The 26,058-nt window shown below is 36.0% G+C and overlaps 1 protein-coding gene across 4 annotated transcripts; it reads left to right on the forward strand.

The window, feature by feature from the left end:
* On the forward strand, positions 1-25,645 carry lima1b (LIM domain and actin binding 1b). 4 transcript variants are annotated; one of them, XM_079856511.1, is made up of 11 exons: positions 1-166; positions 7,541-7,658; positions 8,527-8,572; positions 11,913-12,284; positions 17,935-17,992; positions 18,070-18,167; positions 19,222-19,305; positions 20,200-20,236; positions 21,076-21,152; positions 22,705-22,838; positions 24,058-25,645. In XM_079856511.1, exons 2-11 carry the CDS (start codon positions 7,543-7,545, stop codon positions 25,265-25,267), a joined length of 2,232 nt encoding a protein of 743 aa, XP_079712637.1. In that variant the 5' UTR covers positions 1-166; positions 7,541-7,542; the 3' UTR covers positions 25,268-25,645. The 4 variants fall into 4 exon arrangements, with proteins under 4 accessions (XP_079712637.1, XP_079712636.1, XP_079712638.1 ...); XM_079856510.1 differs by lacking the exon at positions 1-166 and adding an exon at positions 6,143-6,196; XM_079856512.1 differs by lacking the exons at positions 1-166; positions 7,541-7,658; positions 8,527-8,572 and adding an exon at positions 10,344-10,457.
* The last annotated feature ends 413 nt before the right edge of the window (positions 25,646-26,058 follow it).

Below are 26,058 nucleotides of genomic sequence, written 5' to 3' on the forward strand. Positions count from 1 at the left end.
ACAAGCACAAGGAGTGTCAGATATCACAGAGTTTTCTTCAGAATCAGGTGACACATTGAAATTCTGTAGTGATCATTCATAATCGAAACTTGCTGGCTGGATTAAGAAAAAGACGCTGAAGACCGAAACTCTTGAAGATAGGAGGAACTCCTTTTGAATTACAGAGGTGGGTCTCTCCTCATTGACCTGTGATGAATGTAGGTGAGCTTCAAACATTTGTGTATTTCATGGACAAAAGAGGTGGCAACTGCTAAATTTACAAATTTGTCAGATTATAACCTTTGGTTCAAGCATATCATTTAGCATTTAACAAGCAGATGAGGCGTTTGAAGAGGGATTTTAGCAGCTTTGTCAGCCGGCGCTCACCTAGTCAGGTGAAGATCCAGTTTGACCACCAGACCTTCCAGGAAGAAGGAAGTCTTTGTGTTCAGAGTAGCATGTCAAATCCAAGTGTCTTAAAATGTCATAAAACTGAACAGACAATCCTGCACACGTTTTGACAAGACAAAAATGCTATTGGTTTCCAAATATTATCTAGATTTGACTTCATTTTTTTAATGAAGCACACTGCACAGCATATAGGGGTCATATCAATGATCTTACAAAGGTTATTTCACTTTCACATTCACGTCAAATTCTTTCACTTGCCAAGGACTAAAACATTTGGTTTTTGTTTCATCTCCTTCAAAAGGTCTAATAAATAATGAAGACTAAGTAACACCTTTCCATTTTCCCTTTTTAATTATATTATTGTTGGTTTGTAAACCAAAAGTCATAAAGAAATGGTTTAGAATTGTGTTTGAAATCGCAGAATGCTTTTTTTGTGTATAGAATATTCTATATTCCCATATAAACGTAATCTGACAGTTGTTGCATGTCTATTTTATTTACTATCATCTTTAAAAGTGAGTTAGTTAGATCCTACTTTATATTAGATATCTTTTACTACTATGTACTTGCATTAAGTAATTAAGCATGTAATAAAATGTAAGCTGCTTATTTATACATGTTGTTCTGCAAACACACACAAACCAACATTTGCTGTTATTAACTTTGGGATACAGGTGAGAAGGAAGTTTAAAGGTAGGGCTAGGTTTAAGGGTAGATTTAAAGGGATAGTTCACTCAATAATAAATATTCTGTCATCATTTATTTCCGCTCATGTCGTTGAAGACAGAAGATCTTCGGAACACAAATGAAGATATTTTCAATATTCTCTCATCATTTTTGTTCATCCATTGAAAGTCCATGCAACCACAAAGTACAAAAAGACATCTAAACGAATATATAAACAAGCGGTTTATTCCAAGTCTTCTGCAGAGACACGATCACTTTATTTGATGAGCAAATTTAAAATAGGATTTTATACACATATAAACAATTTGTCAACACACGTACATAGAGCACATCAAATATGGAAGATCAACCGAGATCGTGGCTGCTCATTTTGGTTGCGTGGACTTTAATCTGTGGAAGGACAGAAATCTCTTAAAGTCCCCCTGTGGTGAAAATAAAGTTTTTAATGTTGTATATATGTGTATGAGGTGTTTTTAATATGCTTTAAGACAAAATGTGTGTAAATTCATAAGTCGACACCATTGCGGAGTATTTTCTCCTTAAAACTGCAGTGAACCAAAGACAGTCTCAAAAACACACTTTGAAATCGCTGGTGTTTCTGACATCACAAACTACCTTGTAACCAATCAGATCAACGTGTGATCGCCAACCAGTGGATCTCTGAGCTGAGTGAGTGAGTGGAGGCGGGGAGCATTTGCATATTCATAGAATGAGGCAAGGGTGTAGAGTTACATTTAAGCTATTTAAGGCATGAAGAATTGTTTTCAAGGAAAACATTTCTAAATATGTCATTTTGTGATCAAAGATGAATTTTAAGGGATAAAATTATTGACTACAGGGTGATTTTAAGATTCATTCAAAATATCTTCATTTGTGTTTCGAAGATGGACAGAAGTCTTATGGGTTTGGAACAGCTGTAACACTTTATTTTACAGTCCCCTTGTTACTCATTACATGGAGTGACTGTAGTAATAACTATAAATGTTGCATAATTACATGCAACTAGCCCTAAACCAAACCCTAATCCTAACCCTAGAGTCAGGACATGTAGTTCATTATTATTACACAGTACTGAATGCATAATTACACTGTAACACTGACACCTTAATATAAAGTGTAACCGGAACAGCATAAGCAAGTGACAGAATGAGAGAATCTTCATATTTTGGGTGAACTACCCCTTTAGGTTGCACTGTAACTATTTGTAATTACATGGAGCTACATTTAATATAACTACAATATAACAAGTTGTATATAAGTATATTGGGTCCATTAATTGTTTATAGGTGGCTACACAAGAAGTGTCTGAGAGGTGAATTTAATGTTTTGTTTATTTCATCCTGGTTACCGTTCGATGCACATGACATCATATTGACATCATACTGTGTGTTCAGGTTGTTGTGTTTTTGATGATTCAGTGTTTAGGTCTTGCTTTGGTTATGTCAATCATTATCAAAGTGAACGATCAAAGGTCATCTTTTGCAGGAAATCTGATATGCAGTATGTTTGATCCTACAAGTATCATTTTACTTTTCATTTCAAAAAGTTGTGTATAGACATTGGTTGTGATGGTTCTCAATATAATTATTCATTCGGTCAAATCAAAAAGTATCCTCTTTCTGTCTTTATCTCTGGTATATTGGTGTATTGATAAAAATGACTTTGGGTTTTTATATTCACCCTGTTATTTTTTATTTTTTTTTGCTGGATTGTAGACTTTTATTTGATGCTTTTCTTGGCCATTGTTTGAGACTGAGCAAGTGAGTGAGACTGGAAAGTATTTTCACTGCTGTGAAGCCAGGAAAGTCAGACATAGAATCACAAAGAAAGAAAAATCACACAGAAAACGTTCAGACTAAAGAATATCAGGATTCTGCAGATATTAACAGCAGGACAAAACACTGCAAGGTAAATTTAGATGAATCACTTTCATGTTAGTAAAAGAAAATCGCATGCACATATTCTGATGCATTTTCTATGCATTAATCCTGTTCTCTCATATTTGTTGTTCTGAAACTATGTTAATCAACAAATGGTTTATATGTATTTATTATATAATATATATGCATTTTTAAATCTGTGTTGAAATATAAGGTTAGGTAGGGTTAGTCTGTCAGTCGCACCTCTCAGGTCAAAGTCTCTGTTAATATCCGCTGCCCATGTTGGTGTGGCTGTGATTATGTAACACTATTCACTTGATGAATGAATCAGTCCATAAATAGAAACAATACATTGATAACAATAGAGATTGCTTTGCAAGTATTCATACAATTTTTAAAGTACTCTATGTACCTTTTTTTGTTTGAAATGAACAACATTTAAATATTGAATGAGTGCATCATAAATACATCTTCTGAACTTTTGTTCTTGCCTATGTAATTAATTATTATTTAGGAAACTGCGCACTTTGTCCGTGTGGGATTGCATCCTATCAGTAAATAGGAAAGAAGTTCAGTCAGGCTACATGTAGAAGGTTTGAAGCCACGACAAATGAACCTCAACCAAATAGAGAAAAGAGAAAGCAACCCAGTGTTCAACTTGTAATAAAACACAAATCAGCATCGGCTTGGTTTTTCATAGTGTCACTAAAAACGTTGTTTCTGTTGGGAATGGTACCAATATCAGTCTCTAATCTAGTTACTACTTTGATCCATTATCCAACAAATATAATACAAACTGATTTGCAATAGTTTAGTTTCCCACCTGTTATGAATAGCAATATTTGCACCTTTTGTAAAGATATTTTACAGCAATTGTTTTCAACAAGTCAACAAAATAAGCTTGGCATCTTCTCAGATATCCGTCGTCTTCCATTATTTATTGACTTGCTTATTTTTTGGAGTGAGGGAGTTTTTTTTAAGTTAGATCTTTGGGTATATTTTATTTCGAGAGGACAGTAAAAAGGACAGACAGGAAATCATGGGAGAGGAGAGAAAGAAATCAGACCAGGAAAGAACCTCAAGCCAAGAATCCAACTCACGTCACCTAAAGTGCAACCGCACCACATGCAACCGGAGCTCTTTCCCACACAGCTGTGCCTCCGGCAGGATTATTGATGTCATTAGTGACATTCGCCCTGATAAGGCGATCACTTGTAACCCGGACACACCAGTGTGCCTAGCGAATAGCGAATCCGAACCCACAAAATGACCAAAACAATGTCCCTCGGCAAGCAATTTGGTAGTTTTATGCTTCAACTGCCATACGTTACTTATAAAATCCACTTGATAAATGACCATGTGACTTTAACTCCTCCTAGAGTTTTCAGCCTAATCTTCCAAAAGTTTTTGTTTGTCTGTCTAAGCAATGTAAGCATCATAGCCACGCAGAAAACCCTCGCAATAGTAGAGTGCACTGGTTTTCTCCCAGAAAACACACTCAAAACTCATTTAGCACAGGCTTCTTCATGTTGCCACTTGGGTTTAGTCATTTCAAAAAGACTCAATAAACATCATAAGTAAATAAAACACCTTGTGCACACAGATGGTTTTGTGGAAATTCATTCAGCAAGATCCTCATAATGCATTATGGGTAGTTTAGTCATTGAGTATGCAGTGTTTGTACACTTGTTATTACAGTACATTTTGGTGCTTTTTGATGGGCACCACGGGTTCAATATAGTCTGGATGATGTGAACGCTGTTTTCCGAACTCGGGTTTGCACACATGAGTCTGCATAAAAAAGGTGTTGAGGTGTACGGTTCATGTGAACTCTGATACGCTTCACTGCTAAAGTGAACGCACTCTTTAAACATTTGCAGTACATTTGCGGCAGACAGACACAAGTGCCGTTATGTGTTGGCATTTTGGAAACAAATTCAAAGGTTCAAAAAAATAATAACAACAACAAAAGTGATGTGAGTATCGATCCATTTTGGAAAAAAATCCATCCGTTAGCAAAATGGGATTGCGGCTCCAGGTTGATGACGCAAGGACACCGCGGTTCGAACCCTAATAATACAATGTGAACAGAGGCCAACGGAGGAGGGGGGAAGAAATCAAACTCTGATTCAGATCAAGCAATTGAACCAAGTGTGAAAACACCCTCAGTTTACCTGGAATGTCCACTTTAGTTTCGGACACCATAAAGCACAATAAGAGCTAGCATCTGATGCAAAACCTACTTTGTTGGCCTACTTTCTGGAAAAACCAGCTTGACCAGCTCATCCTGGTTTGACTGCCCAAAACCTGATGTCATGTGACAAAAACAGGAAAGTGATGTGAATGAGGACTCAGTCGGTCCGTTGTCGTTTTTCCTATTTATATTTCCTGCGACTGGAAATATCTTAACAGATTTACATCGTAATATCAAGCATTACATGATTTTCCTGACAGATAAAGATAGAGCATCACATCACTCAAAAAGAACGGGTAGGCCTAAATTAAGGGTATTCTTGATTCTGATTGGTCAGTCGCTACATTCCATTCGGAGGCGTGATAGATTTTTTTTTGAATAGTGTAAAACCCTTGACTGTCACTTTTGATCAATTGAATGCATCGATCCTTGTTGAATAAAAATATTAATTTCATTTAAAAAATCTTACTGACTTCAACATTTTGAACCCTTATGTACACTTTTAGTTTGTTTATTGCGAAATAACTCCAGATTGAAGACAGATGTTTCTCTGTCATCCAAGCAAGGCTTCGTTTCTCTACGCACCTGGAAACAAGACGAAACCAATCAATCACAGAGAGCGTTCGATGCTGGTGTTTCGCTGAGCTCACAGCAAGCACCAGCATGGAACGCTCTCTGTGATTGATTGGTTTTGTTTTGTTTCCAGTCAGCTGACTAGGAGAAATAGTTATATCCTACACAATTATTTGCTTATTTTTCCACTTAGAAGCTTATTAATTAAAATTACTGGTAAAAAAAACAAAAACAAACAAAAAACACACACACACACACACACACACACACACACACACACATTTGGATCGATATTTTTATGTGAGGATCGATCCTTTTCGATACCACGTCAGTATCGAAAGGATCGATACTTCAGGATCGATCCGCCCACCCCTAATCATCTTCGCTCGTTTGTTTCGTACATAACTGCTGCCATCTTGCGTCCTGATTGCACTGAAAATGAAATCGGAGAACTTCTGTTCTGTACTATTAAGTAAGTTTAATACGTTGGCTACGTTGGCATAATTTTTCTAAGACGATTGTTTTGTACTGTAGGCTAATTGATTATGAGACAATAAACAGGTAATATTTCAAAGCAGTTTTTGTCTCTAATCAATATCAATATACTAGTTGTCCCCATACTTATGTGGTGAAAAGCCGTGAAATAAGTGATACTGTATTTTATACTTTAAATGTTCGTCTAGTTTTATTTTTTTCAGTCGTTGGCTTAAAGCTGCTTTGCTAGCAACTGTTTTTTTTTTTTTTTTCTCGCAATTAGGCTATTTTAAGTTAGCCTACTCATGTGAGAAGTGGCCGTGTAAAATTCGGGATAATGTAGGCCTACAGTACCGGTAAAAAGTTTGGAAACTATTTTTGTTATGTTTTTGAAAGTCTCTTGCTCATCAAGCCTGCATTTATTTGATTACAAATGCAGAAAAAACATCACTATTGTGAAATATTATTACAGTTTAAAATAATGGTTTTCTATTTGAATATAGGCCTAAGTTACTTTAATTTATTCCTGTGATCAAAGCTGAATTTTCATCATCATTACTCCAGTCTGCAGTGTCACATGATCCTTCAGAAATCACTCTCATTCTTGGAAACAAGTGTGCTGCTTAATATTTGTTTGGAACCTGTGATAATTTTTTCAGGATTCATTGATTAATAAAACGTTCAAAAGAACAGCATAATGGAAATAGAAAAAACAAACAAACAACAAAATAGAAATCTTTTCTAACAAAATAACTTTTTTATCAATTTAACACCTTGCTGAATAAAAGCAATATTAATTTCATTCAAAAAAAAAAAAGAAAGAAAAAATGACTGGCCCAAAACGTTTGAACAGTAAAATATTTCTATTTTAAATAAAATATATATATATATATATATTTTAACTTTTTATTCATCCATTAATCTTGACAAAATTATCACATGTTATAAAAAAATATTAAGCAGCACAACTGTTTCCAACATGGATAATAAATCATCATATTAGAATGATTTCTGAAGGATCATGTGACACTGAAGACTGGAGTAATGATGCTGAAAATTCAGCTTTGATCACAGAAATAAATTGAAGGATATTCAAATAGAAAAGGTCAGCTACAGACTGATGTTTGATTTTAATGGAAACATGCTGTGTTCTCATGGGGCAAGTTGCCATACGCGTTTTAAATGTTAAAACACTGTTTATTAATTCGACCATTTTTTGGGGCCAAACCATTTATTAGAATGTTTGTCACAACAATAGTTTGAGATTTCTGACTGGTACCTTTTGCATGTTTACGTTCCCATTAATTGTTCTGAGTTTCATATCTGCTTTACTGTTTTCCAGACATGGATGCGGGGCCATTTAGCAGGAGACAGTTTGCGACACAGTCCTTACGGATCACAGCCAAAGAGCTCTCGTTGGTTGGGGGCAAGAACAATGCCATCACCGAGCGCTTTTCCAAGTGAGTGTTATTCCCTTTACTTCTTCATATTAACATGGCTTATCACATGGCTATGGGGAGTACTTGAAGAAAAAAAGTTGTGTTCATTTTTTGGGTGATTATCTTGATGAAAGAAACGTCACGTGTAAGCATCATAAACTTTTGTTGGTCACAGAGCTTTTCTTCAACAGTAATCAATTGAAAAAACCTATTGACTTTTTGTTGAGGGCACAGATATTGGCTCCGTTGCACAACTCTTATGCTTATGGCCCTCAGGTGAAAGCAAGGAGAACATGAAGGTGATGAATGTTTGCAGATAGTGACTGCCAGTAGGGGGCAACAAACTACATTTGGACCAACAATCATAATCTTTCCATCCTTGCTTTCACCTGAGAGCCATACGCTTTGAACACAATTGTCAACTGAGCAGTGTTGTTGATTAACTGCTTTTCCAGTAATTCACCATATTGGGTTTTTTGTGTGTTTTGATTCACACTAAGTTTGTGATATTGATATCACTAAATATTTTGTGAGTTGTAACTAAACTACACCAACTAGGCACTTCCTCGTCTTTCTCTAAAGTGTGTATTTCTTTGCCTTTAATGGCATCAAACAGAGTCATGAAAATAATGGTTTTCTGAACACAATCTGCTATTGATAAGACAAATATAGTCCCACACCAAACTCATGTTGTGTTGAATGGGACAAAAAAAAAAAAAAAATCGCAAATGAATCACAGTGTTTATACTTTTCAGAGAATTACATGTTGTCTCTGCTTTTTAAACTGAAAGAGGAAGTTGTATTCCAACACTGGAACATGTTTGCTTATATGATAATGATACCGTTTTTAACATTTACTCATACTTTTCTTCCCACTCTTTCTTTTCAGATATCAGAAAGCCGCTGAGGAGGCGAGCGCAGACAAGAAAAAATCGGTAACTATTATTAATGTAATGTGTCATTGTGGAAACTTTTATGTAGTTTTTCAATTCACTCTTGGACGTCTGCTAAATTATCAAATGTAAATGTAACCTCATTCCTAACCTGTTTGACTTTCTTCCATGGAACATTGATTGAGAAATGATATTTCATTATATGAAAAAAAAAATCTTTGACATTTCTACTTCTGTGTTTCACCCAAGAAAGTAAGATGTACAAGTTTGGAAATGACATGAGGTAGAGCTGTACGATTAATCGTTAAAAGATTGCGATCTCGATTCAAACACATACGCCATCTTATTCCTAAATGACAATTATTCACTTATTCACTTGTATATTAAACCTTTGACAAGTACACACAGCGAACATTCAGATCTGTGTTTGCGCTGCCGCTGATCCAGAGAGAAAAGTTGTCATGTTTAGGTATGAAACAGCTTCACAAACAGTCTTTTCAACCACACAGTATCGTTATTTCTGTTACAATAATGCAAAATATTACAAGTGCTGGGATAAAAGTTCATAGTTCAGATATAAACACTGATGTCTATGTTAGCCATCAAAAAGTAAATCACCTTTTGCACGTAACTTGGTGCTTCTAATAAAGATTGTATCAATTGCATCATTACACCAGTAGGTGGCGACAAGTGACTGTTAAAAATGGGTTTGTCGTTGAATCATTCAAGAGATTCATTACAAAATGCTGATTCATCAAGGAATGAAACAAGTGAAGTCATTGAATCATTCACTTAAACCATTTCTTTTCAATAATCAATTCAAATGATTAAATGTTTAAATTGACTGCTGCAATTAACATTATGTAAGAATCTTTAGTAAATTATGTTACATATTTTGTGTAGTTGTCTTTTCAGAATCGTAGGAGAATCGTGATCTCTATTTTAAACCAAAAAATCTTGATTCTCAATTTATCCAGAATCGTGCAGCTCTAGCATGAGGAGTGAGTAAATGATAACAGAATTTTCATTTTTGGTTTAACTTTTTCTTTAAACTTCAGAATCAATCCAAGCAGAACTTTGTCTGTTTCATTTCCGTCACTGTTGAAAACTGAAAGGCTACCTAGTAGACATTGTGGTGTAAAGTGGTTTACTGTTAACTCTCAGTTGCAGCTAACAAAAATATATTCTAAGAACACTTTGCTAACGTTCCTAAGTTATGAAAACATTATTTCTGAATGTTCTCTGAATGTTCAAAACGTCTTTTAAAAAAAATTCAAAAGCGTTTTTTCTTGGTTATACGAACGTTAAGGGAACATTTAATTTGATCATTTTGCAAATATTATGGGAACGTTGCTATTGAATGTTCTCTGCAGTATATATATATATACATATATATCTTAAGTTATTATTAAGTTTAGTTTATTGTCTTTTCGGAAATTCTTTTTGTGTCTGTGGCAAATACAGACAAACATCAAAAATACAAAAGTACCTTACAAAATACCACAGACATCAACAACATCCCTCTCACAACAGCAAAATCACTGCCAAAGATGTAAAATGACAACTGTGACAAGGATTTATTTAACAGAGCTATATGTGTGTGTGTTTTTTTTTTTTTTGTAATTTCATGTAAGAGGAACTAGGAAAACAGACGAGAAAGAGTTAAATTTCATCACATGCATCATTTCCTGTATGCAGGTTTCACTGCAGGCGCCTTTTAATCATCTCCGACCCCTCCATCTCACACACATTCATTCCCTCTTCCCCCCTTTTCCTTTCACTTCTCTTTCCTTCCTTCATGGGGGCTGTTCAGTGGGGCTGGACTCTTACAAGTTTCCTGCCTGCTTCACATCTGGTAGAGCTTTACCACTGATGTCCAGCGCACAAGGAGCTCGAAGAAAGCAGAGCAGAGAAACTGTCCATCCAGGTCTTTCCTCTCATCTCCGACAACTTCTCTTTCTGGTGTCTCGTTTCAGCATGCTTTCACAGAGACTGTTGCATGAACGCAGTCCTCTATACTGAGCTTGTCTTGATTTGGAGTAGAGACACAGGGTGCAATAGAAAACAGCTGTTCTTTGTTTGAATCGTGTATTGGGCTGTTTTAACTCATATGAGAAGAGTTCGTGTTGGCAGTCTCCTCGGTATGTTGATAGCGGTGATGTAACACACTTTAAAAGAAACCGCAAAAAATCTGATGTAAGCAATGTTTGATGGCTTGATGAAATGATAGTGTTTTAGGGGAAGTCTGTCATTTTAGTGAGTGTTCTAGTAGCGATTAAACCCTGACTGTGTTTCGAACAGCTGTTTCCTACATTATTGCATTATCCTCGAGTGGAGATATTCTCTCATGTCTCGTCATGTCTGTTTCTGTGGGTTTGACACTTCTATTCCAGACAAAATATCCTAAATTAAACTTTCAAATGTTATTGTGCATTATTGTGCATATGTGCACACTAACCATCAAATGTTTGACGGACAATTTTTTTATCTAAAGGGTTCAGTGTTATTTTACTATTTTATATACTTTTATATACTATTAGCTTTCATTTTTATCTTTTTCATTTTAACTATAGTTAAATGTATTTTTTTATTTCATTTTTTTTTATCGTTTTGTGCTTTTGTCATTTTAATTGTCTACTATTCAGGTTTATTTTTATTTCAGTTTTAGTTCAGATTCAGTTTTTATTTAATTCCATTTAGTCATTCTAGTGATTTAACTTTAACTTATTTCAGTTTGTTGTCAATGTAACATTTAAAATGTTTACTTAGTTTAGCTAAGTTGTTCATCTGATGTTTACTTTTATTTTATTTATTTCTTTATCTCAACTAACAATTAAAAAAAAAAAATTTTTTTAGTTTTTGTTAACGATAATAACCCTGAAAAGTTAATGCTTAAATTCTTGAAATTAGTTCTGTAGATGTAAATTATAAACATCTTTACAAAGCATACATGTAAATTATAGAATGGATTATTTGGACTGGATAAATTTGAAGTTTCAACAAGTGACAAGTGAAGTTAGTTGAAAGACTGCCTAGATTATGCAAAACTGTAATCTAGACAGAGGGTTACTATGAAGAATATAAAATATAAAGTCATTTTGATTTAGGAATTTACAAAAATTGATGATATATATAATGCAGCTCGTTGAGGAGAGGTGAACTATTACTTTTTTAAGCGATCAGACTTAGTTTTCTCATAGATTTACATTAAAGGAGCGACCCAAAGCATATCTAGAGACCAGAATCTTGAGCTCTTTTGCCTTGTAAGTAATAGTTAATAAAAACTAGTAAAAGTAGTTGGAATACAACACGGGTGTTGTGTTTTTTATTATATGTCTGAAATGAATGTCTACATGAATGAACCTCTCTCACTCTTTCTCAGTCTGTTGACAGTTTGTCCATGCGATCGGGAAACTTGAGTGTGCTGAAGAAACGCTGGGAACGAACGCCTCAGGAGAAATCTGGTCTTCAGCTGAGCGTGGCTCCTTCTGTTCCCCGCAAACCCCGCATTCTCCCAGAACCACCTGCTTCCTCCAGCAAACCCGTGCGACTGGCCAGCCTGACCCAGGAGCCAACGCCCCATGAGAGACCTGCCAAAACAAAGGCAGACATGGAGACTAAACAAAAGAAGAGGGTAGAAGAGAAGGAAGAAAACGAATCCGCATCCGATCCATTTTCTCCATCTTCCCCTTTGGAGAAACCAGTCTTGCCTCTCAATAACCTCAAAATGATGTTTGAAAAGGGCAAAAGCAAGGTGAGAATGTCACAGATGAAATACATTACTGCACCTACATATGTATTCTCTATATTTCCTGGTATGTTGTAAAACAACCCAACATAATGAATAATCATAATTATAACAGTTGCATGCCAAATACCCAGGTCATATTTTACCTCAAAATCAAAAGAAAGAAATCCGAAAATTAAGCCTTATTTAGGACAATTTATTTAAATTCTCTTTAATGATAGTTAACCACATTTTCCCTGCAAATCACATTACTGCAAAGTGAAGAAATCCCATTCTCATTAACGTAATGTGAGGGAGAAATCTCACTCCCAGTACTGTGTAAACATAAATTAATGACAGTAAATCTAATCCTGAAGGCAGCTGTTTACACTTAGCTTATAAAAACTGACACAATTTACTAGTCTTTTTCCACACTTTGTGATTCCGGTTCAATATGATCTGTCGTGAAATAGAGAAAATGGCCTCTGGGATGGACTAAATCTTAGACTAAAACTTAATGTAGATGTTCAATTTTGAAGGTGTCGTACACAGTAATGCTCAAAATATATATTTGTCTCCAAAAATATCTGGATTTTAAAGTCTTTTGGCAGAACCTCATACGGAAACTGTCATTAACAGAGGAATTATTACTCAAACCCCAATTTAAATGTATTGCTGCATTGCTTAGTGTAGAACAGATGCAGGATAAGTTGGTATAACTTCTTTCTAAATGCGGGATCTTTGATGATATTGTTGAAGCTCTTGTCCGTGCTTTGGCCAACATGTTAAACCAGCTCACTGACTTGAATAGACATATTAGCGGCTTTTTACTTCTGTTGTAAATGGTAGATAAGGGTGTGTTCACACTTGGCTGGTTTGGTTCAATTAAACCGAACTCTGGTGCGATTGCTCTGTCGTCCTCCTTGCAGCAGATCTTCATTTGTGTGAGTGACGGAGGGGTTTTGACTCCTTTACACATTTTCTAAGCTCTTCACAAGCTCTCGGCTGGTAAAAATTCCTATGCACATTTAGTCCAACACAGCATCGTTTCAGTAAGTTCTGTCACAAACAAATACGTCATAAAAGCTGTTTGTTTATTGAAGTGTGAACACAGTCAATTTAAGGGTCATTTCATCAGCTAACCTGTACATAACTTGATATGGATATGTGTCAGTGGATATACGTGCCCATCCCCCGTCGTCATATCCAGAGGCCAGGCATGTGCTCACATTCCCACTTAATTCCTTGGAATCTTTTGGAATGTCTCAGTTAGCAATCTCTGAAACAGTGACCGAATCTAACATTGTCTTCATGCAGTTATTAGATAATGGAAGCGCAGTAAAATACAAGTTAGCACTGAATAAAAGCTGTCCTTTGTATGCTGCAAAACTGTAATAATATTTGTATCTAGCCTTGATTACAGGGAAAAGATTCTCATTTCAGTTCTCTCATTCAACCTCATTCAAATCTACTTTCTTTTGGTGTGCTTTTTATCATTCTTTCTCTAACCTGTGTTGTCAGTCATGTTCATCACACAAAGAATTACCAAAAGCCTCCTTCTTTTCCTATTTGCTTGCTAACAGATTCACTCAGCTGAAACCATCTTTGCTAATGGAGAGAGAACTTTTTTCAGATCTTCCCCACTTCCTTTGATCATTCATGCATTTCTTTACAACTCCGGTACTTGTACAACATCAGTGGCATGATGCATAAAGCTGAACGAGTGCTGGTTTAGAGTTAACAAAACCATGCAAATCCAACCTGGTTTAGATCAGGTTCAGCGGGTTCACAACACTAGATAAAAACGTTCTCTGTCAGGGTTTGATCTAGAGTTTGTGATTAACTCTGAAGCATGTGCTGCGAACATCAGTTTGATTGACTGCTTGCGAGAAGAGATTTTGTCCCTAAAATTCTTTCACTGTGAACTGCTGTAATTTGAGCCAGAGATATAGGGATCAGATATATGTCCTTTGCTCACAGCTGATTGGTCCAGTTGTGGTTTGCGATCTCTAACCCAGTAGAAAACCTGCTCTGGAGGTTAGCCGTGTAGTGAAAGTTACAATGATAATGAACATTGCTAAAAACCAATCCACCTTCTTGAGCCCGAAAAACAGTTTGCTGAAAATAATCTCAAACTTTCCAGGGTAGAAACTGCAACTCTGAGCTCAAAGCTTAGTCTTGCAATAGAAAATACAATATAAACTGAAAGTGAATCACTAGTTCCACTTCTTTAGGAGGATAAAAGGGGTGTGATGTCTACAGGGACAGCTGAGGGAAGAGCCTCTCCATTCTGGCTCCTGTCTTTATCCTGTTAATATTGTAAAATTAACAGATTAAGAAACTGAAAAGGTAATAACTGAAAAGATGTAAAATGTTAGGAACATTTTACAGACATTATGGTTTTTTTTGCATTTTGCAAATGAAAATTGAGCAGGAAAATGTTACATTTTCATTTAACAATGGCACAATGGAAAAAAATAGTAATAGTTTGCATTTCTCAAAGTTAATTTTGTTGTGAAAAATGACCCAATCATGTTCTTCGCCAGTGCGTGAGATTTCGCTGTTTATTTGTATTTTTAACGTGGTCCAAGTATCTTACTTAGGTGGAGTTTGTGACTACGGCTCTGTGTCATGTTCTTTAAAATTCCCCAATCCAAAGGGGTGTGAAGCCGAGACCAGAGACAAGTGTGTGTATTGTTCCAGCACAGTGAGGCGGTTGTTGGTGGTTTCCTGCCTCCTGAACGCTGGCTGAAAACACAAAGGCAAGAGAATGCTGGAGAGATGCAGTAGACGAGTCCCTCTTTGACCATCACACATTAAAAACACTCTTCAATACAAGTCACATTCTTAGAACGGAATCTGTGTGACAAGCCGTCGATTAGCACAAACAATCATTTCACGTAGTCATTTAGTTTGTGAAAACATTAGAGGAAAAGACCACACTGCACCAGAATAAATGTTAAAATACACACAGTTCTAGGAGTACAAGACACAAGACTTCTATGTGTTAAGACTAGTGTAATAAAAATGCTAGCCTGTGCAAACCTAATAAAATACCAAGTAACACTTATAATGTGGCATTGTTACAAATGCTACACGGATTTACTATATTATAAACATTGAATAATGCATATACAACTAAGCTAAACCCTAAACCTACAGTAAGTACATGTTTTACTCATTCCTTATGTGTAATTACATTGTAACAATGTCACATTAAAATAAAACGTAACCAAATAAAAAATTAAAACAAGCACAAAACACCTTCTACTCAAATATGTGAATGGCAAATGCAAACTCAATTTCATGGACAGTTGCCTTCTGAAATGTTTGCTTAAAAGAATCATTTTACTTAACCAAATATCAATGCATCTGGTTTAATCTCACCTAAATCATCAAACTAACACAAGAGCGCATCGGTAGTGCTTGTGTCTGCGCTTTCGTACTTGTTTCTGGCCCTAGACTTCCATTGTTCAGACTTATGCACTTACTAGTTTTTTATTTTGTTTTAATAAACTGAGAGATGAGTATAAATTCAATCTTACTACATGGAGGGCTTCTGAAAAAAAACTTTTTGTTGTATGCATACTGTCTTTTTCACCTTACTACTCACAAAAATGTTCTGCCACTCTCAGCTATGGCAGTCCCGTCTGCGTGCTTCATTTGTGTTGTATGCTGTGTGGTGATGATATCACGAGACTGGTATGCACACACACACACACACACACACTCTTTAAACCCCAGCAGGTCTCTGGAGGACTATAAAACCTTCCACTGTTTGTTTCTCCATCCGTACCCTTGCCTTTCTCCTCTCTTGTTTATCACAACATCTGTGTTCATGTTCTGAATGCAGCCACTGCTGGATTTCAAATTGCATTTTCTTTGCTCAGAGATGAAATCAGTCTTAATTTTGCAGAGCCTGTCTTTGTTTTTAAAGGTGTTGTACGTCTGAGGTAGTCTTCATAACCATCTTGTTGCACTTATAGGTGTAAACTTTGCACTTTTCTTTTTAATGAGGTTGTCTTGTATGAAGGAGAAATGGGATTATAGCATAGACGGATGACTTCTCATAAATAAATAAATAAATACATAGAGAAATGGGTAAGGGTAAGCTGTGTCACTCTACGGTATGTAAGTTGAGTATGTTGTGAAATATATGAATAGTTTACATTTCAAATACAAATGTAAGCATAAATTAGTTGTTCAATATACAAACTCATTAATAATTCACACATCATTTAAAATTATTTGCCACACATCATTTGTATTTACTTAGAAATATTACTTAGAAATATTAAATAAATCTTAAATTTCTTGATATAGAAAAATAACATTTACATAAACTACACTTTATTTTGATAGTTCAATAGTCTACTTTAGACATTCTAATAACTAAGTAACTTTGCAACTAACTTTTTAACTCATTAATTTACAACTAGTCAGTAGAGTATTAGGAGACTGTTACTTTATGGATTATGAGTTAATAAAATAAGTTGACATGTAGAGCATCAAAATAAAGTGTTATCAGATATTAAAGCTGCTCTAAGCGATGTTGGGTGACGTCACTTCTTGTTGACGTTCGAAGTATTGTCCAACAAAACGGAGGCTAGCTCGACCCTCCCTCCTCCTCATCCCGTCCCCTCCCACCCTCCCGTGCTTCCTGAAACAGTCATGAACCATTTAGAAAAACCAAGCTGGATTTACACACCTGTCCAGCAAAAACAGAGCCACCTGAATGTCGGATTGGAAGCCCTTCTGCCAGCGGAGTTCTCGCCACCTTTTGAACGCTTTTCTGATGTAAATTCGTGACTTCGCGCGTTCCTTCTCCTTTTCCCTATTCTTTGTTATTTGTTCATCGGAACGTCGTCTCTTTGGTCGTGTGTCGGCCATATAAAAATTCAAGAGAATATAATTCTAACGGTAGTCATTGTCGTTGTCTAGGACATCTCTCCTCTAGCTAACTTCCCTTTTCTCTCTCCTCCACTCCCCCCTTCATGTGCACGCGCACTAACCCCCCACCCCCCACCCCCAAATCATTCTTGTCGGTTATTGGCTGGAACACTGTTTGTTATGTTTCGTGGTCCAGGCTGGGCCAGTTTGTTTTTCTTGCCGTTTGTGGAGCCTGGGCTGTCTACAGAGACCGCGTTTCTTTACAGTGTGTTCAGGGGACAGGCAGCTAGCGGATCGTGAGGAGATGTTTGTTGTATGTGACAAAAATGTTTTGGCCTAAAAAACGCGTGACATCGCTTAGAGCACCGTCTACTGATACTCTAATGACTGCTAGCTGACAGGTAGTTGCAAAGTAACATGTCTAAAGTGGGCTATCGAAATGAAGTGCTACCATTTTGTATCGAACTGAACACATTGATATATTGTTGCAAGAGAACCAAAGCCACGTCTCCCACTCCAATTCAAATTGATGGAATTTCCTCCTCTCTTTATTGCCATACTCATTTAGTGCTGCCAGCGGTGGCTTTATATTTGGTTTTGTGTTCACATTGAAGTGAATTATCTTAAAGAGTAAAGTGGATATTTCCTGGGAAAAGGAAGGGAGGAGCGGGCAAGCTTAGTTGGTGCTGTTTCCTTCTATGTCTACATGTAAATTTCCACATTTGTGTATCAGATGCTTTCAGTCTGTCACTGGTTTACATACTGTACTTTGTACTTGATTCTTCAGGAGCAAACAGAAGTGAACAGCACCTCAGAGGACATGGACATACAATTGGCCAACAAAGGTAAATACCAAGAAACACACACAGTCAAACAAAGGTTGTTTTGAAAAGAAAAGTTAAAAAGATATATTCTGTCACAGGTACGCCGAGTCTGAAGCGCAGCGCCTCTGTCAGGGACCGGATGGCCAAATATCAGTTAGCGGTCAACAGACAGGCTCCTGTTACTGTGCCACGCTCTGTGAGTACGATCACTGTGTGTACACAAACAAACAACCTTTTAGCTGAGGGTGTGCTGAAACATATAAAGATGATATACGGTTTACATTGGAGTAAGTGCAGTCAGATCTCTCTGTAATTTATGCAATCAGTAGAAATTAAAAGCATGTTTTTGAGCATGTTTGGTTCTTGATTCAGCCTTGAATTGAATGGGTATCTGTATAGGCTTACTAAAGTCTGAAACTGTCGTTTCAATTAGAGAAAGGACAAATTAATACCATTCCTGAAATTCTTTTTTTCTAGAAGTTGCATATGCACAGTTAAATATCATGCTCTCTTAATTGTGAACAATATCATGGTCCAAGAAAATTAGTAGTTGTATTATTTAGATATAAAATGTTTTTTTGTAATATATGTCTGCGCAGGATGACAGGTCCTTCTAGCTATCACTACAAGCTGATTGGTCTCTGTTGCATCTGCAGCTAATGAACTTACTAATCAATATTTATAGTTATATAGTAAGTTTCAGTCAGTGTATCTTGCAGATCTTGCAGTGCGCTTTCAGAAACACAAGCTCCACCTGTCTAGATCTGCTACGGCTCATTAATGCATGCCATTGTGTGTCTTACAGTAAGTCTATTGGCAGAAGCAAGTCTAAGTACTTGCTCTGCAGCAGCAGCGTAGCATATAGTCCACCAAGACCCAATACATTATCATATCCATTACCAATGCTAACCTATTCTGAGAGTTGTCATGATAAACAACGGTATCTTGAAAATAAACTGCATGATAGGAATGATTCAACCAGAGATAAACATCCCTTCTTTCATAGAATCATCCTTTCCCAGGACAACTAATGCCTCAGCATATAATAATAATAATAATTTATGTAGCACATGTCAAATGATCAAGGGCACTTTACAATGAAGAATCAGAAGAGAGTAGGTGTACTGTAAATACTGAGAAAATGTGTGGTAAAAAAAAGCGTGTAACAAACACACTATCATGTTTCATGTATATATTGTTGGATTATTTTTAAAGTGTGCTGATGTGGAGTGATTGTCACTTTGATTCAGGCAAAGCCGTCAGAAAGCGAGGACAGTGTTCCCTGCGTGGATCATAAGGAGAGTTCGCCTCCTGCTGGTGATAGACAGACAGCGGTACGACACATGCTCTCATTTCCTTTTAAACTACAATTTAAATATACAATAAAGACTCATTTCTTTTAGTGATGTATTCAGACTGAATTTACTGTTATTTCTATAATATTATTACAATTTAAAATAGCTGTTCTCTATGTGAATACATATATATATATTACAATATATTATAAAATGTCATTTATTCCTGTGATCAAAGCTGAATTTCCAGTCTTCAGTGTCACATGATCCTTCATAAATCATTCTAATATGATGATTTGCTGCTTTCTGATTATTATCAATGTTGAAAAACGTGCTGCTTTATATTTTTGTGGAAACTGTGAGACACAATCATTCAAAAATTTGGGGTAAGTAGATTTAAAATAATAATAATAATACCTTTATTCCACAAGCATGTTACATTGATCAAAAGAGACAGTAGCAACATGTATAATGTATTTAAAAGAATAGCTATTAATTTAACTTTCTAATCATAAAACAACCCTGGAACAAAATGTATTACGTATGGATCAAAAACTGTTTTCAACTTTGATAATAATAAGAATTATTAATATTTGATCACCAATAATAATTGAGCATCAAATCATCATATTAGAATGATTTCTGAAGGATCATGTGACTCTGAAGACTGGAGTAATGATGCTGGAAATTCAGCTTTGACCACAGGAAGATATTACAGTTCTTTTAAATTGTAATATTATTTCACAAAATTATTGTTTTTTCTATCAAATAAATGCTGCAGAAGAGACTTCTATCAAAAACTTTAAAAAATCTTAATTATTTCACACTTTTGACCGGTAATGAATATGTTTGTCACAGCATTAAATAGTTTACCTTAATATTTAACAAGACTCCTGTTTGACATTATCATCATTGTTTGTTCTCTCTCTACAGAAAACACTCCCTCCATCAAACTGTGCGAAGATCAATGGTGAGTCTATTCTTTTACCATTATAATTTTATAAATAGTGAGTTATAGTTATATGAGGGTGGTTATCAACAGAAACGGGTTGCTGCCGGTCTGCTTTGACAGGGTTGCGATCAACCATGTAATCGTACGAAATGAAGACAGAAATAAATAAGTAGGCTTCAGAAACATATTTCATAATGTGTTATTGACGTCTTTTCTTTCAACGTCTGTAATATGTCTGAAAAATACGAACGTGGTGTTTCTTCATTAAATCCAAAGTTATAGACTCTATCTAGAGAGCTGCCTTAACATTTGTGGACGGATCAGACTTGGTAGGGCGTTTTTGAGGAAAAACAGGAGCACATTATAAAATCAAGGTTTTCAGAGATTTACTGAAGGCTACAGAAGCAGCTGCAGGACGCGGAGTTAAAAAAGCAAGGATGCACCTGATACTTTTGCATGCAATTCGGAGTAAAGGCATGGAAAAATGACACAGGAGTATAGTTACAATCATTTCCACAGCTGCTGAAACACTTGTGTGCATGGACTTTTCCCTTTGCATTAATTCACTTCAGGAGAATTTTATATTCCGCTTCATTCCTGTCATTGCCCTGGAAATCCTCCGTGATTTTAAACTTAGAAAAACCTCACTAAAATATAACGTTTGAACTAAATGACTTGAATAAAGATTACTTTCTTTTTGTGCTCATTTTATTGTTGATTTGTGAATTGCATGTTTTTTCTTTGTCATGGATGGAGATTACCAGTTAGATTTAAACTGCTGTGAGCAAGTCATTATCAGAAAATCAGCACAGTATATAGTGTGCACTATGTAGTGATCTGTCATGTGTTTCCTTTAGGAGAGCATGTGCACACCGCGAGTCCCAGCACTGCAAACCCTGCGTCAGAGAGCAAGGACCCTCCGAAAGTGCTCAGGGTCTGTGGACTAAACTCATTTCTGTTTATTGATTTTTAAATGCTTACTGATTTTATGTGCATACACAGATTTAATTCTACCTGGGGTAATCAATTTTATATTTAGCAACTGATAACTAATAGTCAACTAAAGTTGGTCTGTGGTAACCAGAGATGGGCATAAATACATGGAAATTTATTTAAAATAAAAACACTAAATACTGTGTGCAAAAATGTATTTAAATACAAGTACAAAATACTGTGTGCATTTTTTTTTTTTAAATACAAATACAGTATATTAAAAATAGACAAAATACATGTGAAATTGGTCATCCAGTGCTGGTATAGGTCACAGTGAATGAAGAAACTACATAGGCCTTGACTGTTAATTCCTAACCTCATCTCTGCCCTCTCAGTCTTTCTTTCTTTCTTTCTTTCTTTCTTTCTTTCTTTCTTTCTTTCTTTCTTTCTTGCTGGCAATTACAAATAAACTTATGCAAAATAGCAGCCATTTATATTAGGGCTGTCAAAAGATTAATCGCGATTAATCGCATCCAAAATAAAAGTTTGTTTTTAATAATATATGTGTGTGTACTGTGTATAATTAATTTTGTATATATAAATACACACACATGCATGTATATATTTAAGAAAAATGTGTTATTTATATATAAAAAAAAAATATTTATATATATAAACTATATAAATATATATACAGTATATGTATGCAAATATTTCTTAAATATATACATGTGTGTGTATTTATATATACAAAATAATTATACACAGTACACACACATATATTATGTAAACACAAACTTTTATTTTGGATGCGATTAATCGCGATTAATCTTTTGACAGCCCTAATTTATATACTTATTTCTAACTCAAAAAATTTCTAATTCAAAAAATTAATACTGTATGTAAAACTGTGGGAACCTTTGCTATCTAGCAAAGAATATGGATGGACGATATGACCAAAATCTTAATTGTACTTCACAGTAACAATATATATCATTGTTTCACAATTCTCAATATCAGTTTTGATACCACAGCAAAAACTGAATTTCAAACTCTTTTGAGGCTTTTTTTTTTTAAATGCTTTTTAAATATAGTAATTTTATATTTATTGTATGTAAAGTTTATTTTTTAGAAAGTTATAGAAAGTTTATCTAAAATGTAAAATTAGAATTCATTTAGATTCATTTGACACTATTTACCCCCCCCCCAAAAAAAATATTTTTATGAATAATAAAACTAAAAGCTGAAGATGTTTGTGGTGTATCATTCATCAGTGCTTGTGTGAACTAGTTGATGCACGAAACCAGTACCCTGATAAAGAGGTTGACTGGCAAAAAGTATTTTATGTATTTTGAAAATACAAAAATACTCATCTTAAATGTATTTAAATACATCCCTGGTGGTAGCGTGTAGAATATGAACATTAAATTAATTTAAAGATTTTGGGACAGTCTGCTAATTGCCAGTATGAGATTTTATCCCATAGAAAACTGATATTCATACTGATTGCATTGCAAAAGAGATGTTTATAACTCTTGTGTTTCCCTGGACAGAAATTTAATCCGCCTATCCAGGAAAGATGTGTGTGCTGCCAAAAGACTGTTTATCCGGTGGAAAAACTTATTGCCAACCAGCAGATTTACCACAAGACTTGCTTCCGCTGTGCCTTTTGTAGTACCAAACTCAGGTACCTTTTGTCCTTATTTATTTATTTATTTTAAAGTCCCCCTGTTGTCACCAAAATGACATATTTAATCATTTTTTTCCTTGAAAACAAATTCTTTATGTCTTAAAACGCTGTTCTGTGAATATGCAATAGAACAAAGTCAAAGAGAAACTGTAAATGGTGACAAAAACCATATTAATCATATATATTAACACATTCATTTTGACAGCCTTAAGCCCTATTCGGACGGGATTAGTTTTACAAGAGTAGATGGACTAATGTAATTTCACCACAGGACGTCTTTAATAATAATGGCCAATTCGCACAGGATAAGAAATGTCAGTAATAATAATAATAATCTTTTACATTGTAATCCTTTTAATTTTAATATTCGGCATGTTTGTGTGCTGCTGTGCGTCCCTGTGTGTGTAAAAGCAGAGTGTACACGTGTTGTGGACCCGCCTATAGGCGCACATTACTAACGTGCTCATTAAATAACAAAAAAAATATTGCGCCATTGACTTTAGACCAGGTTTCAGTTGGTCAATGGCTCAGTCTATTTATGTTGCCTCAAAACTGAAATACCTGATGGGCGCAAATGCATTTGCTATTTAAACAACTTGGCTCAGGACGTGAAAATAATAACTGCGTCGGACTGAAACTAGCAAAAAACACTTGCGTCGCGCTTGGTGCTGCATTGTGCCGGGTGTAAGATAGGGCCCATAACCTATATATATGTATATATAAGACAGTTAGGTCCGGTCAAATGATGTATTAATTAAATTCAGATTGGATTATGTTGGTAATAGGCTTTCGTGCCTCTAACAAGTGCTTTCGACCTTCTTTTTGATCTGAATGGTATGTGGAAAACACTTGAGTTTTGCCACAGACTTGACGTCCCAGCGTCTAGAACGCAACTCAATGCTTTTCAAGTGCATCCATACTTGAAAACCACGGAAAACTTATTTAGTTTTTTATTTTTCCGGACCTTTTTACAGAAGGTAAAAGTTGCCGTAAAATTTACTGATATTGTCCATAATGATAACTGAGACTGCACATTCGGACGGGACTAAAATCACTGAGAAGCTCTGGTAATAATTACTTTACCACACCTCTCCCTGTTAAACTAATCCCGTCTGAATAGGGCCATATATAAAAATAATTAGTCAATATTAAAATCCTGAGGAGGTCAGATTTTAGATATCCTGCATGTAAAAATAAAATGTCCTTGTCATTTCAGCTTGCTGTCTTATGCTTCCCTGCATGGCAGCATCTACTGCAAACCTCACTTCAGTCAGCTTTTCAAGTCTAAGGGCAACTATGATGAGGGCTTTGGCCACCGACCGCATAAGGAAATGTGGACACCACGAACAAACGACGAGGACCCCGAGGGGAGTGAGAACTCAAAGCCCTTCGTGGCAGAGCCTGTGAAGCCTACAGAACAACCAAAGCCCAAAGTGGAGGAGTCACGACAAGCCAAATACACTGACACGACTGCAGCTCAAGAGACCAGGAGTCATGTGACCAGCTCCACGGAAAAACCCCAAACCACCTCTGTGGAAACCAGAAAACTGAGAGTCGCGTGGCCACCTCCTGCAGACAGTGATGGAAGCGCCAAAGTCTCCAGTCCAGTCGCGGAAGTCGTGAAGAGTCCATCCAAGCTTTTCCGAGCAAAGTGGCCTCCGGAGGAAGAAGCTCCACCTGCTCAGAAGAGCTCAGAAAAAGCAGATCTGAGAAGCCTGAGACGAAGCTCGTCCCTCAGAGAGCGCAGCCGGCCCTTCTCTGTGGCACCAAGCCTGACATTAACCAATAATCCACAGCAAGAGGCTCCTTCAGTCAGACGAGGCTCGCTGGAGGAGCTTCGCTCGCTGTCCAAGGCGAAAACAGACAAAACTGAAGTCAAAATCCCAGATAAAGAGGTGAAAATCCCAGATAAAAAGACAAAGGACACTGACAGCCAATTCAAAGAGGATGCGGAGAGTCCGGTCAAGATGGAGAGTAAGGAGAAGGTGCCCTCTTCCATTCTCAAAGTGACACAACAAACCAAGAAAGAGGCTGGTCCCAAACAAACAAATGAGGAGTCTCAGCCAAAACAAACAAAAGAAGAGCCAGAGGAAATTCAGCCAAAACAAACAAAAAATGAAGCTGATCTACAACAAAGAAATAAGGAGTCTCAGCCAAAACTAACAAAAAAAGAGCCCGAGCCACAACAGCAGAGGGGTTCGAAAGCTCGTGTGGAGGATGAGGAGAAACTGATGACAAAGACTTTCCCTGAGCTCCAGGACACATCCTCTCCACCTGTGGAAGAAAAAGCCCACCGGAAATCCCAGGACGTGGGCTTCTGGGACGGGGAGGAGGCCGAGGAGTCCCTGACCGTGGAGGAGATGATCAAGAGGAATCGCTACTATGAAGATGAAGATGACGATGAGGAGGAAGTGGCAATTGTTTGACAATATATGTCATTAATCCCTTCCAACTTTTATTCAGCCTGAAAATATAAATGGAAGCGGTTTGAAAAACCAATATAATAAAAAAACAAGTACTTTATTATAACCAAGTATATATACTGTATATGTGTGTGTGTGTGTGTGTGTGTGTGTGTGTGTGTGTGTGTGTGTGTGTGTGTGTGTGTGTGTGGTACTGTACATCTTTTTCTCTGGACCTCTTTCTTATAAGAGCTTGAAAGTATTTTTTTCCTTGCCCTTTAAGTTTTATTTTGATTGCTGTATAAAAATGACTTGTTTACGAAAAAGTTTTTAAAAATCATTATTATTGTTTCTTAATCTAAGAATCTGTGTTGATCCCAGTTAATTAACAAATCTAAAGAATCATATTCATTCATTATTCTCATTATTCTCAGCCTTTGACAGTTAATCATTTAGCCAAAAACATTTTTATTAGTCTTCTAGCCCATATTTTAAAGCATTTTCCACTGTTTTAAAGATTATTGGACAATTACACAATAAACATTACCAAAACATGACCAAACTAGAGGTATAATGTGCATAATTTCAGTTTTATGTTGAATGATGAATGTTTAAATCATTGAGCATAATATGTGTAATTATATAAATGAAGATACATAATGCCAGCAAGCATTTTCTTGTCACCCAATTTGCCAGTTTTCTTGTCACACAGCTTTATAAAGCTTACAGAACATAATTTGCAACCTTTATAATACTGCCATCTAGTGTTAAACTCGAAACCACCTCAGGTCTGAGTCGAGACCGTGGCCAAAACA

Source organism: Squalius cephalus (genome assembly GCF_949319135.1).
Source record: "Squalius cephalus genome assembly, chromosome: 22".
Classification (NCBI taxonomy): Eukaryota; Metazoa; Chordata; class Actinopteri; order Cypriniformes; family Leuciscidae; genus Squalius; species Squalius cephalus.

Bases quoted from the DNA above. Each gene is read 5' to 3' on its own strand.
- lima1b (XM_079856510.1), top strand. From the start codon at position 6,163: ATGAAATCGGAGAACTTCTGTTCTGTACTATTAA. The intron at 6,197-7,540 runs GTAAGTTTAATA...ACTGTTTTCCAG, and splicing joins CTTCTGTTCTGTACTATTAA to ACATGGATGCGGGGCCATTT. The intron at 20,237-21,075 runs GTGAGTCTATTC...TGTTTCCTTTAG, and splicing joins AAACTGTGCGAAGATCAATG to GAGAGCATGTGCACACCGCG.